We start from the raw sequence: 12,065 nt of genomic DNA, 5'->3' as shown, positions 1-12,065 counted from the left end.
CTCCGGCCCCGGCCCCGGCCCCGGCCCCGCTCGCACCGCTCCCCCGGCACAGACAAGACCCATCGCCAAAGCCTCGCGAAAAACCGCATTCGAGGGAAACAAAAAAACCAAACCAACAAAAACCAACAACAAACCAAAACCAAACCAAAATACAGAAACCCAACCCAAAATAAAACAAAAAAACCCCAAGCCAAGCAAAGAAAAAGACACACCCCCCTCCCCCCCCAATCCACCGCCGTCCTCATTCATTACCAAGCCAGGGAAAAGAAAGAAAACCAGAAAAGTAATGAAAAGAGACCCAAACCAAACGTAGCATCGTCACCGACAGTTTCGCCTTCCGGGTTTGTTGGTCGGTTTTGTTTTCCTTCGGAAAGTTGTGACTTAGGTTTCTCGGTTTGTGGTTGCTGCTGTCACGGTATTTATTGGTGTGTGTCTGGGTGTGTTTATGCTTTAAGTTGCTCTTTCTCCCGCTTTCTGTCGGGGTGGGGGGGCAGAGGGGGGATGGGGCCGCAGAAGTGACCCCCACGGGTTTCGAGAGCGTTTTTACCTCCGCCCTCCTGCTGCTTCTCGTTGGCGTCCCGGTGTCTCTTTCTCTTAATAATTGATAGCGCACCCCACCGCCCCCCGCACGCCCCCCCCCCCCCCCCGAGGAGTTCGCGTTTTCATTTCTGCATCGTCCCTTGGTCCCCAGGAGCTTCCCGCGGCGTCTCGGGCGACGGCGGCGGTGCGTGGGCGTCCCCCGCGGCCCCGGCCCGGCCCGGCCCCCCTCCCGGTGCCCCCGGTGCCAGGGCCGCCCCTCCCGCCCGCCCCTAGTAGGTGGCGGAAAATTTCATCCGTTTCTGCTTCTGTCTCTGGTTGCAAAACCAAACCCGCACCACGTTCTTTTTGAGGTCCAATTTCTCGGCGATGGCGGCGATCTTCTCGGAGGAGGGCCGGGGCTGGACGGCGAAGTACGCCTCGAGGGAGCGCTTCTCCGGGGCGGCGATGGAAGTCCGCTTGCGCTTCTTCTCCCCCCCGTTGAAGAGCTCGGGCTTGTTCATTTTTTCCCGCTGGGCGCCCTCGGCCTCCTCCAGCCAGGCCTGCAGGATGGGCTTGAGGGCGATCATGTTGTTGTGGGAGAGGGTGAGGGACTCGAAGCGGCAGATGGTGCTCTGGCTGAGGGAGCCCACGCCCGGGATCTTCAGGTTGGCCAGCGCCGAGCCCACGTCGGCCTGGGTCACCCCCAGCTTGATGCGGCGCTGCTTGAAGCGCTCGGCGAAGGCCTCCAGCTCCCGCGGGTCCGTGTCCGAGTCGCAGATGGAGGCCAAGCCGGCCGCCCCCACCACCGCCGCCGCCGAGGCCACCTGCCCCGCGGCCCCGTGGTGCGCGGCCACCAGCCCCGGGTGCGGCAGCCCCGACGGCATGTTCATGGCGGCCGGGTGCGAGAGGTGGCCCAGGCCGTGCATGTGCGAGTGCGGGTGGGCCGAGGTGGAGATGAGGCCGCCGCCGCCCCCGCCGCCGCCGCCGCCGCCCCCGCCGCCGCCGGCCCCGCCGCCGCCGCCGCCCGCCCCGTCGTGGCCGCCGCCGCCGCCGCCGCCGCCGCCGCCTCCGCCGGGCATGAGCGCCAGGGAGGGCGAGGTGATGTGGTCGAGGAGGTCGCCGGGCTCCAGCGCCTGGTGGTGGTGGTGGTGGTGGTGGTGGTGGTGCGCCAGCGGCACGGTGGAGGTGGAGGTGCAGGGGACGCTGTTCATGGTGTGGTACGTGGCGTCCGGCTTGAACGGGTGGCTCTTGCCCTGCGAGACGGCGATGTCGACGGCGGCCAGAGCCTCGGCCCGCGCCAGCAGGGTCTCATCGAGGCTGGCGAAGATATTGCTCTGCAGCTGCAAGGGACACAAAACAGAGCGGGGTGCGGGGAGAGGAGGGCAGCGGGGCACAGCGCGGAGAGGCAAAGGGGCGGCGGGAGGGAAGCGGGGCGTCGCGGGAGCGCCGGGGGGAAGGAGGGGGGGAAAGCCGAGGGAGGGGAGCCCGGGAGGGGAGAGGGGAGGTGGGCAAAGTCGGGGTGACCGGGCGGGGGGGGGGGGCAGTATGCACGTGTAAAGGGGTACGGGGGGAAGAGCCAAGTGAATGGAGGAAGCGGGTTGTAGCAGCAGACAGCACGGGGAAGTGAAGGGAAAGAGGGGATGGGGTAGAATAATGGGGGGCGGGGGGGGGGGGGAAGCGAGGAAGGGGAGCAAAAGAGGAAAAGAAGAAGCGAAGAGTAGAAAGGGCAGGAAGCCGGGGGGGGGGAATCCGAAAAAGAGAGGACGAGGGCGTGAAGGGAACAAATAAATTAAAAAAAAAAAAAAAGGAACGAAAGAAGAAGAGAAAGGAGGAGAAGAAATGGATCTGTAACTCTCAGCTGGGGAATTGTGTCAAACACAAGAGCACATAAAGCGCATTCCTTTTCAGAGGCCGAGTCATAAAAATTAATACAGAAAGTGGATGAAGTCGGAGACTCGTGTGAACACCGCTTTCAAAAAAGATCACAGGCGCTCAGATGATTGCAGAGGACGACATGAAAAAAACATTAAGCGCCGCTTGTCAAAATGTGCCTCGCAGCGGTTTTTTTATTAATGCACATACACATACATGCAGTATACAGAAAAGAGAGAGAGAGAAAGAAAGAGTGTGTGCGTGTGTGCAAGAGAGAGAGAAAGAAAGAAAAGAAAAGAAAGAAAGAAAGGAAAGAAAGAAAGAAAGGAAAGAAAGAAAGAAAGGAAAGAAAGAAAGAAAGGAAAGAAAGAAAGGAAGAAAGAAAGAAAGAAAGGAAGGAAAGAAAGAAAGAGGAGAGCTGCAGCTGCTTGTCCCTTACCGGTGGAGTTGGTAGGCATGCTCTTCTTATTGCTTCCGAGCTGGAGTGTAGAGAGGGGTATTTGTGCTCAGGTAGGGTGGGATGCATGGCAAAATGCGGCTGCTTGCTGTTCATGGACATCATCTTGAAGGCTTGGCATGTAAATCCACAAACACTCCTAAAGTCGGGGGAAAAGTGCTCTCCGGGCGCTCTCCTCCCGCCGGGGGAAGCCGCCGACGGCGGCGGGTGGCGGTGGCGGAGCCGGTGGCGGCGGTGCCGCGGCGGACCCTGCCCCCCGCCGTCGCCGCTGCCGCGGTGGCCGGGGCTGGGGTGGGTGGGTGAGCGGGCGGCGAGGCTCCCTCCGGCCCCCGCCGTCTCACTCCTCTGCCTGCCGCTGCCCGGCGCCGGGCGCGCTGCGCTGCGCTCTGCCCGCACCTGAGCCCCGCATCCCGTGGCTACCGCCGGGCGGGCTCTCGCGAGAGCGCGGCGGCTCCGGCTTTGACAGGCATCAGCTGTCTCCCCCCCTTCCTCCTCCTCCTCCTCTTTTTCCTCCTCCTCCTCCTCCTCCTCCTCCTCCTCCTTTTCCTCCCGCCGCCCCCGGTCCCTGCCTCCCCGCGCCTTGTTGCATCTCCCGCAGCCCTCGCCCGTCTCGCCGGGGCGGCGGCGCCGGGGCCGCTCTTATAGCGAGCGGCGCCGAGCACCGGGCGGCTGCGGCACCTGTAGCTGCCACACGTGCGCGCTGCGCGGCCGCCGGCGCGGCCCGGGGCGCCCCGACGGGGCGGGGATGGGCGGCGGGGCGCGGAGGCGGCGGGCGCCCCCGGGGCGGGGCCGGCCGGGCTGCGGGCGGGCGCCCCTTCCCTGCCCCTCGGAGCGGCGGCAGGGACCGGAACGCGGAGGTGCGTTGCCCCGGCCGCGGCCGAGGGGAGAGGCGAGTCCGCGCCGGGGACCCTGGCCGCAGGCGGGGGCGTCCCCCCCGCCGCGCCCCGCCACTTCCGAGAGTTACACGTCGGCGCCCGGAGAAGGAACCGCGGCGGCGGACGCGTGTTCGAAGCCCTCGGGGGCTGCCGACTTCCAGGCGGTCGATCGCGGTTCCCCCCGCCCCGTGTAAGTTTTGTCGCAAGTACGGCTGTGTCAGGCACCGCGGGTGACAGCCGCCTCGCCCGCCAGGAGCGTGGGCTTCCTGCACGGGAAGCGCAGCCGAGCTGGAGTTGTGCGTTTCCTCCCGGCTTCCCAGCCCGGCTTCCCTCGCTCCCTCTCCGTGGGAAAACCCAGCTTTCACTGGCGTGGTCTGGGGCAGAAAACAATCACGATCAGAACATACATTTCTTTTTCTTTCTTTCTTTCTTTCTTTCTTTCTTTCTTTCTTTCTTTCTTTCTTTCTTTCTTTCTTTCTTTCCTTTTCTTTCTTCCTTTCTTTTTTCTTTCTTTCCTTCTTTCCTTCTTCCCTTCCTTCTCCCCTTCCTTCTTCCCTTCCTTCTTTCCTTCTCTTTATTCTCTTTGTCTTTCTGTCTTTCTTTTCTTTCTCTCCTTCTTTCTTCGCTTTCATTCTTTTCTTTCTTTCTTCTCTGTCTTCCTCTCTTTTGTCTCTCTCTTTTTCTCTCTCTCTCCCTTCTGTCTTTCTGTCTTTCTTTTTCTTTCTCTCTCTTTCTGTCCTTTCTGTCCTTTCTGTCCTCCCCCCCCCCCCCCCCTTTGCTACCCAGGTACTTTTTATGCAAGAAACGAGTCGATTCCATCTTATACAGCCTGAAAGAAAAAAAAAAAAGATAAAAGTAGCCTGGAGAAACAATTATTTTCTTTTTCTTTCATTCCTCCATTCTTTCCTCTTCCTTTCTGCCTCTCTTACTCTTTTCTTTCTCTCGCTTTTCTGTGGTTTATTCTTTGACTACTCTTGCCTTTGAATGAAACGGTTAAGGAGTGACACTAGGGTTAATAACGCGCGGTTGTTTTTACGAGTGATTCGGGGTTACTGTCCCGTTTTAGAGCAGATTTTTTTTCTTTCAGCTGCTTATGAAGTTGGAGGCAAAACTGTGGAAGGAGTGACTCTGCTACTGTGCCTGTGGGATTAGCGTGACTCCCTAGGGCACGGCCCCCGCTGAATCCCGTCCCCCGGGGCACGCCGAAGCCGGCCCTCGGTGACCGACCAGATGCTCCCTTGTTTGCTTCAGCAGGGCTGCAGGCAGGCAGGCAGGCAGCGGGGTGTTTGGATCAGGGATGTGACAGCCTCGGAGTGCATCGGAATTGCTCTCTTTCTCCCGAACGCCTCTTATTTATGCGCATAAACACAGCCGAAAGGGCACACAGGCGCGCACGCACACACACAGCACACACCACAACCCCAGGTAAAGTCCACATTTGTCTTCATAAGCCCTTCCCCAGCTCCCCATCCAGGCCGGGAGGAAGGAGGGAACGACTGCCAATTACTCGTGCGAAAGGGAGCCAGGTCTCCATCCATTACCGCGTCCCCTGGGGTGGCGGAATGCAACTTCATCTCTGAGGGGGGTGAGCTTGAAACTGAAAGCCACCGGTCTGAAGCGGGGTTGGGCTCTCCTTATGTATCGAAATCATTACATCAGAATAGCCAAATCATACTTTATGTGGATTTCTTTATTTCTTTATTTCTTTCTTTTTTTATTAAGTCATATCACTTATTATAGCTATTTGTAAGCTACCATGCCTCGTAAACAGAAAGCCTCCTGGGCAAGGGATGTAGGGGAGGAGGAAAGTGGGAGACACCACCACCGCTTTTCGCCAAGTTGCTGAGAAGCGACTAGCTCCAGGAGAAAGGCCCGAGCAGCCTGCCTTTCCTTCCCAGCGGCGAAAAGCCAGCCAGCGGCACACACCGCGGGGCTCCTCGGCTGACCCCGGGCCGGGGGCGGGGGGAGGGAAGCCGGGCTCCCTTCCTCGCCCGGTGGAGGAAGGCGTGGGATGCTGCCCCGCCTGGGATGCGTGGGTGTTGGTCCGCGCGGCCCCCGCTCGCCAGGACGCGGTCAGGTCAAGTTCATCAGGTTTCCCGAAGGGAAGCGCTCAGAGCCAGGGAAAACGGTGCGAGCGGCGACAAAGGCGGCCGGGGGGGGGGGGGAGTTTCTAGGCGAAGCGGTGACCCGCCTTCCTCCCCACATGCCACCCGGCCTGCTTGGCCTCTGCGGCCGGGGTCTCTAACCTCCGGGCTGGCGGGGGCTGGGGCGCGTCTGCAGGAGGGCAGGCAGCCCGGGCCCCGGCCCTGCCCGCACCGCCGGGAGCGGGGACGGGCGGCCCGGGCAGGGGCCGGTGGGCGAGACCTTCTCCTTGGGCGGAGGAACATCAAACCCTCCAGCGCCTTTCAAACGACCCCTTCTGCTCCCGCGCTTGGTTTTTCGGCCAGAAAGAGCAGAAAATTCAGCCCCCCTCCCACCTCCGCCCCGAGCGCCAGCCGGAGGCTGAAGAGGTGAGGATCTCTAGATGTTCTAAGGGTCTTCTGTCCCACCTCCCCGGGGTCTTCTGGAGGCAGGGGTGGGGGTCGGCACGTTGTCTCTGCAGCTCGCCGTGTGCATCCTGCTGGATTCTCCTCGGTTTGGCAAACGGGGGGTGAAGTAGCCCCGCCCTGCTGGAGAGACATCCCCTGCCCGGTGCTGCTCGCTCCTTCATTAAAATCGCCCGGGGGGGACACGGGACACCACCGCGGCAGCCCGAGGCCCGGGGGTGACTGCGTGCGGTGGGGGGGCCAGAAGAGCCTCCGGACCCTGGGGAGGCGTCGGGCTGCCGGTGGCTCCGGGGGCGGCGGCTGCCGGCTCCCGCCCGGTCCCTCCTGCTGCCCCCGGAGGCCGCAGCTGCGATGGGGAGTCGCAGCTAACTTTTCCCTCTGCCTGATCTTTCAGAGGTGCGGAGAGGAGAGGGTAGGAGGGAGGAGGAGGAGGGGATTTATTTCAGGCAGGGTTTGGTCTGTCGCTTATCAAGGCCGAGAGGAAAAACTTTCCTTCGCAGCTCTTGGGACACTTTTTTTTTTTTTTTTGGAAGAGGGAAAGCGCTAACTTTAAAGCAACGCTTAAAATTACAGCCCCTCCAGATGCTGCCCCGACCGTAACGCCCGCTGCGGTGCTGCAGCCGGCCCCCGCGCCGCAGCGCCCTCTGCTCCCCCTGCCCCACCGAGCGCGGGGGCTGCTGTCCGGGGGGGTTCCCCGGGGCTCGCCGGGGACCCCTGCCACCAGCCCCGGCAGCCCCCCCGCTTTCCCCGCCACACGCAGCCGGCTCCCCGGGAAGACGGCTTGAGCCAGGCTCAGCATCGCACGGGCCTGGTAATAGATTTTATCTTAATGTTCGCTGTTATTTCTATTCCTCGTGGGTACGTCCAGGCTCATGAATACTGATGGCAATAAACTCGCAGGCTTTGAGGGGCGAGTTCATTGGAGATACGACCATGCTGCAGCCCTACTTTTATGGCCCAAGATGCTCAATAAAGGGAAGGAGGCATATATATATATAACGCATTTACTTGTCTCCCGTAGATTTCTCCAGCTTCAAATGCAAGAAATAGGCAGATTTCCTTAATTGACTGAACTGCCTATCTCGAGAAAGTAATAAAGTAACCCCTTATTCCCACAGTGAAACGATTTATAAATTAATTACTGTAACCCATTGTATTTGATTTCTCTTTTTAGGATTCCCCAAAGATGACTCTACTAAAGCTTGGGATATTAAGTATTAACGTCTGGTCACAGTTTGCTATATATTCCGACTTAAAAAATAATAAAAAAAGTTGTTGTGGATCTTACAGAACCGCTTGCTCTAAACATTCTGGATATTTTTATTTCACCAAACGTTAGCTTTACATTTTTGAGTCGCGGTATTCGTCCTGCCCCGAGTGTCAGTGAGAGCACTTGCAGAAAACCTACAGTACATGTGTTATTTGGTGAAGTTCACAGAAAGTCAATATCCCATTTAGTGTAAAAGCTATTTTCCCTTTAGATGATAAAAAACAACCTTCAGAAGAAAAAAAAACCAAAAACAACAAAAAACCAACAACCAGCCCTTTGGGTGAATGCATAAAAAGTATTTCCATGTCCTGATGAGGACTTTCCTTACATCAGCAAAGACCTGCTAATTACTGATGTACAAGCCGCAATAACTGCTTTTGCAGCCAAAGTGTAGAATGTTGTCATATTAAAAATTGAAGCGCTTGATGGTGATTTAAGTCCCAAGGTAGTTCACAACGTCCCCTTTCGGGAAAGTAAGGAGACCGGAGGAGCCGGGCAGAGGTCCGGCGGAGAACACGGCAGGTCCTCTTGCCGGTAAAGTTTCTCGCTCTTTCTTTTAAGTGTTGCGGAGCAATGAAAAAGCACATCGAGAAGCCCCTCCAGCAAAACACCTCGCAGACCGTGCTCGCTTCCCACACCGACCGGTTGGCTGCTGGCTTCCACCCGCGCCCACGATCGCTCCCGCTCCCAGGACGCCACATGGCGATGGGGTAGCCGAAAACCGCTGCCTGCCCGCCCGCCGACAGCCCCGGCCAGGGGCTCGGAGGGGGCAGGGGGTCGGTCGTCAGCCGGGTCTCGCCGTGCTCCGGGGTGCGCTCGGCTGCCAAAACCGGGAGCGGAGCGCTCGGCTCCCCCCCGCCCCCCCCACGCCCCGCGCGAATCAAAGCACCTTCCGAGGGGCTGGGAAGTAGTTGCCTTGTCATGTAACACATTGCCCTGATTTATTATAAAATTTTAACGAAATCATGCATATTTTAACAGCCTTTAATCACTGCATGAAAATTTAATTCATGAACTGTAGCGCGTTTAAATAAATGAAGTGTTAATTCATTAGGATTAATTAATTTGTTAAAGGATTGTGTGCAAGGTTAAGGTGGAAGAAAAACTCTTTGTTAGTTTCGCGTCTTAATCACCAGGTTTTGTTAACAGTGAAGGGGGGGGGGAACCCCGCGACGAGGCTTTGCGTGGGCCGGGGGAGGCCGGGGAAGGACCGAGGCTGCGGCCGACGGGGGAGGGAAACCTCGGCCTCCCCCGGCCTTTTCTGCGTAGCTGGGGTCGGGCAGGCCGGCGGCGGGGCCCGGGCCGGTTAATTAAGTTAATCCTAGCCGAGGAGGTGGAGGCGGGTGCCGAGGAGCCCCAGGCGGGAGGGGATGGCGGCAGGCGGGTCCCCTCGCCACCCTCCGGGCAGGGGAGAAGGACTCCGCGCCACCGTCCTGCCAGCGGCTGGCAGCCTGCGCCAGTACTTCTCTCCCCAAAATTTGGAGACGGAAAGAAAAAAAAAAAAAAAAAAAATCCCTGACACCGTTTTCAGCGAGGTCGGGACCGCCGCGAAGCTGCCCGGCCCTCGGAGGTGCTTGAAGGGCAGAGCGAGCCGGGAAAGGGACAGGGACCTCTCTCGTCCGGCCCGGCCCCCGGGATTCCCCGGCACATTTTGGCAGCTTGAAACCGGCACCCGGTGACCCGCTGAGCATCAGGTACGAGTGGCAGCTGCCCAGTGGATTTTGACATTGCCCGCCTGGCTTCCCTGAAAAACAGCAGACGGCACCCACACAGCCTGTAAGAGCAGTGGAGAGGAGACAACGCCTTCTACTGAGAAAAGCTGAAAAAACCCCCGGAATACTAAACTTCATTTGTTTTTCAGCCCGGTTTCATCCTCCCCTGCTATCTCCCGCTACATTCACGAGTGTCAAAGCACACGCAAGCTTTCCCCTTTGCCAAATGTCCTTTTCCCTCCATCCTTCAGCTAATGAAGATGGCTTTTCCAGTTAGAGCTAAGGGACACTGAGGCAATAGCTCGATGTTGGGGCACGAAGGCAGGACAGACAGGCCACCCCTTTAGGCCAGACCTGACATGCTGGTGGCTCATCACAGTGGTACAGGACTGCTGCAAGGGAGCAAGGCACAGGAAGGGCCAGACCTAGATTAGTAGCCAGAGGGGATTGCTTATCACCTCTCACTGCGGGCAGTCCTTGGGATGACCATGAACCCCCACATCAAGTTACCTTGGAGATTCTTTTCCTCTCATCCAAACCTGGGATGGGGAAGGGAGAAGCCTTGGTCTGTTCACACATGCCAAAAGCAGCAAGGAAGAAGCATCATCTTGATAGTTTGCAAAACATTTACCCAAACTACAGTATAGAAAAGGTGTGTGAAGAGGTGTGTTTTTCAAGCCTATGGCTGCTGGGAGTCAGAGGCAGGACCGTGATGCTGTGCAAGAATTAGTATCAGACTTAGTTGGTTTGAACTGCCTTTAAATGGCATTATTTGGTGAGGGAAACAGTTGTGAAATGAAGGGGGAAGGGAGATGCAAGTAAGCACTCCTTGTATTGCATATACAAGCTATGCATTGGCCCCCTGCCCCCCTTTTTAAAAGATATTTTAAGAACAGACAATAAAGCACATTCAAAACCAAACACAGCCAAAGTCAGTAGCTGGTGTTGGTAGGTAGAGCTGTTCCAGCAGCCTTTCATCTGAGGAAGCAATAGCAAGCAGAAGTAGACTCTCACATGGCCTTCAGGGCATCATGGAGAAGCAGGTCACTTGCCAGACTGCGTGTAGCTAAAACTGCCGGTAACAAAGTGAAAACCAGACCTTGGCGTTCTTGCTCTAAGGTATAACCCAACAGATTTCACCAGCAGCGAACCGAGGCCGGTAGCAATCTCACTCTCTCATGTTACCAACACTCCTGGAGAACGCTCTCCTGTGTTAAAACCTGCAAGTTGCCTCATATTTAGTACAGTAAGCATTATTAGATGAGGTAAAAATTTTACGAGCTATTAAATATCATAAGACATCATAGATCTCATCTCTGCATCACCCTGAAACATCTATTGTCTTAATCAAAATTGTAATAGTTAAGTTTTAGACCTTGTGTATTACAGTTCCACATTACTACAGAACTAGGTAATTATCATATAAAATTAACAGCAATGAACTCTCATTTAGGCCCTTTTATTCAGAGAGCATGGCAAGTGCAGCAAGAGATTAAGCAAGCACAGCACTGACAGAATGCAGCCTGGAGAACTGAAACCCCATGCATGGCCAACAAATTTCTAACTGAAGAAACCCTAGTCATTACATATAGCTTAAATTTTTGAGTTGATAACTGCACCAATCACTGTCAAAATTTAAGCCAAAAGGAACACAATCTACATTAACCAAATCAGATGCAGAACTTAAAGAGTGTGGTAGTTGTTTAAAAACACTCCATTAAAAAACACCCCCCCCCCCCCCAAAAAAAACCCAACCAAACCAAACCAAACCCCAGCCAAGCAAAACAAGACTGATCTGTTTCAGCTTTACAACTTGTGAAACATAAAATGCTCCTACTTACAGCACTGGATGCAATCACAATCTGCTCACTGTATGTGCAGCTGAGGTCTGAGGGTACAAGAGAGCTTGGAAATCAAGTAATTATGGATAACTATGGTAACTTTCTTCCTACAATGTAGGAAGTTACCAGCCTGGAGCCGGGAGGCTACAGGTGACAACGTACGTGCTCCCACAAACGTTCCAAGCGAAAAGCCAGTACTTGGCCTGAAATGCCTCGCTCTGTCCCCACTTGAGAGTAAGATATGAAGTTTATGACCTTGATCTTCAGCATTTTTTTAACCTTAGGCTCGGCTCTTCTATCCATTCAAGTTGCATAACATGTAAAGTCAAAATATCCATATTGAAGAGCAAGTCCATAAGCAGCATTCCTGTCCAAAGGACTAGAAAGTAGCATGAAAAAAACCCCAACATCTTCCTTTTTTCTAGTTTGATTTCAGGTATGATACCAGTTTTATTCACGTTTCCATCACTGAAAATTAGCTGAGTATCAGAAGTATACTGGAGTATAAAATGAAGCCCATAAATGCACCCCCCTCAAACCCACAATCAAACAAAACAAGGACCTTAACACTTACTTACTGCATATTTGCAATTGCTTTGCAATACAAGGATGTTTTAAGAAAGTAATAGAGATGTATATTGAGAAGCCCTTGCCTCTTCTCCCAAAGAGTCAGATCATGGGAGCATTTTTTGACTTACTAGTAAAACTAGTCAAATCAAGTAGCAGCTCATGTCCAGATGGTTTTGCCAGCTCCGTGATTTCTGAAAAGTATGTTAAAATTGAACAACTAGATTTTTCTGTGAAGATTAAAATTCAAGCAGTATACTGAAAGCAGTGTATGAAAGCACAATGCCATCCTGCCTGTCACCAGGAAAGGGTCCTTGCATGTATGGTTTGCATGATGATTTTTTGGTAAAGCAGTTTCTCAAAAAGTAAAATCCCAGTTTAAGATGAACACACTCAATCGCATGAA

At 55.4% G+C, this 12,065-nt stretch overlaps 1 protein-coding gene across 1 annotated transcript; it reads right to left on the bottom strand.

The window, feature by feature from the left end:
* Nucleotides 1-743: 743 nt before the first annotated feature.
* Nucleotides 744-3,376, bottom strand: POU4F1 (POU class 4 homeobox 1). Its single transcript, XM_052786009.1, has 2 exons — nucleotides 2,831-3,376; nucleotides 744-1,859 (listed from the first exon to the last, which is right to left on the bottom strand). Exons 1-2 carry the CDS (start codon nucleotides 2,951-2,953, stop codon nucleotides 810-812), a joined length of 1,173 nt encoding a protein of 390 aa, XP_052641969.1. The 5' UTR covers nucleotides 2,954-3,376; the 3' UTR covers nucleotides 744-809.
* Between the last annotated feature and the right edge of the window lie 8,689 nt (nucleotides 3,377-12,065).

This window comes from Harpia harpyja, chromosome 4 (genome assembly GCF_026419915.1).
Source record: "Harpia harpyja isolate bHarHar1 chromosome 4, bHarHar1 primary haplotype, whole genome shotgun sequence".
NCBI classification, from domain to species: Eukaryota; Metazoa; Chordata; class Aves; order Accipitriformes; family Accipitridae; genus Harpia; species Harpia harpyja.
Note: the sequence above shows the minus strand (reverse complement) of the source record. Positions and strands in the feature narration are given on the sequence as shown.

Excerpts from the sequence above, each read along its gene's own strand:
- POU4F1 (XM_052786009.1), bottom strand. The coding sequence starts at position 2,953 with ATGATGTCCATGAACAGCAAGCAGCCGCATTTTGCCATGCATCCCACC. Across the intron at positions 1,860-2,830 it reads CATGCCTACCAACTCCACCG|CTGCAGAGCAATATCTTCGC; the intron begins GTAAGGGACAAG and ends TGTCCCTTGCAG.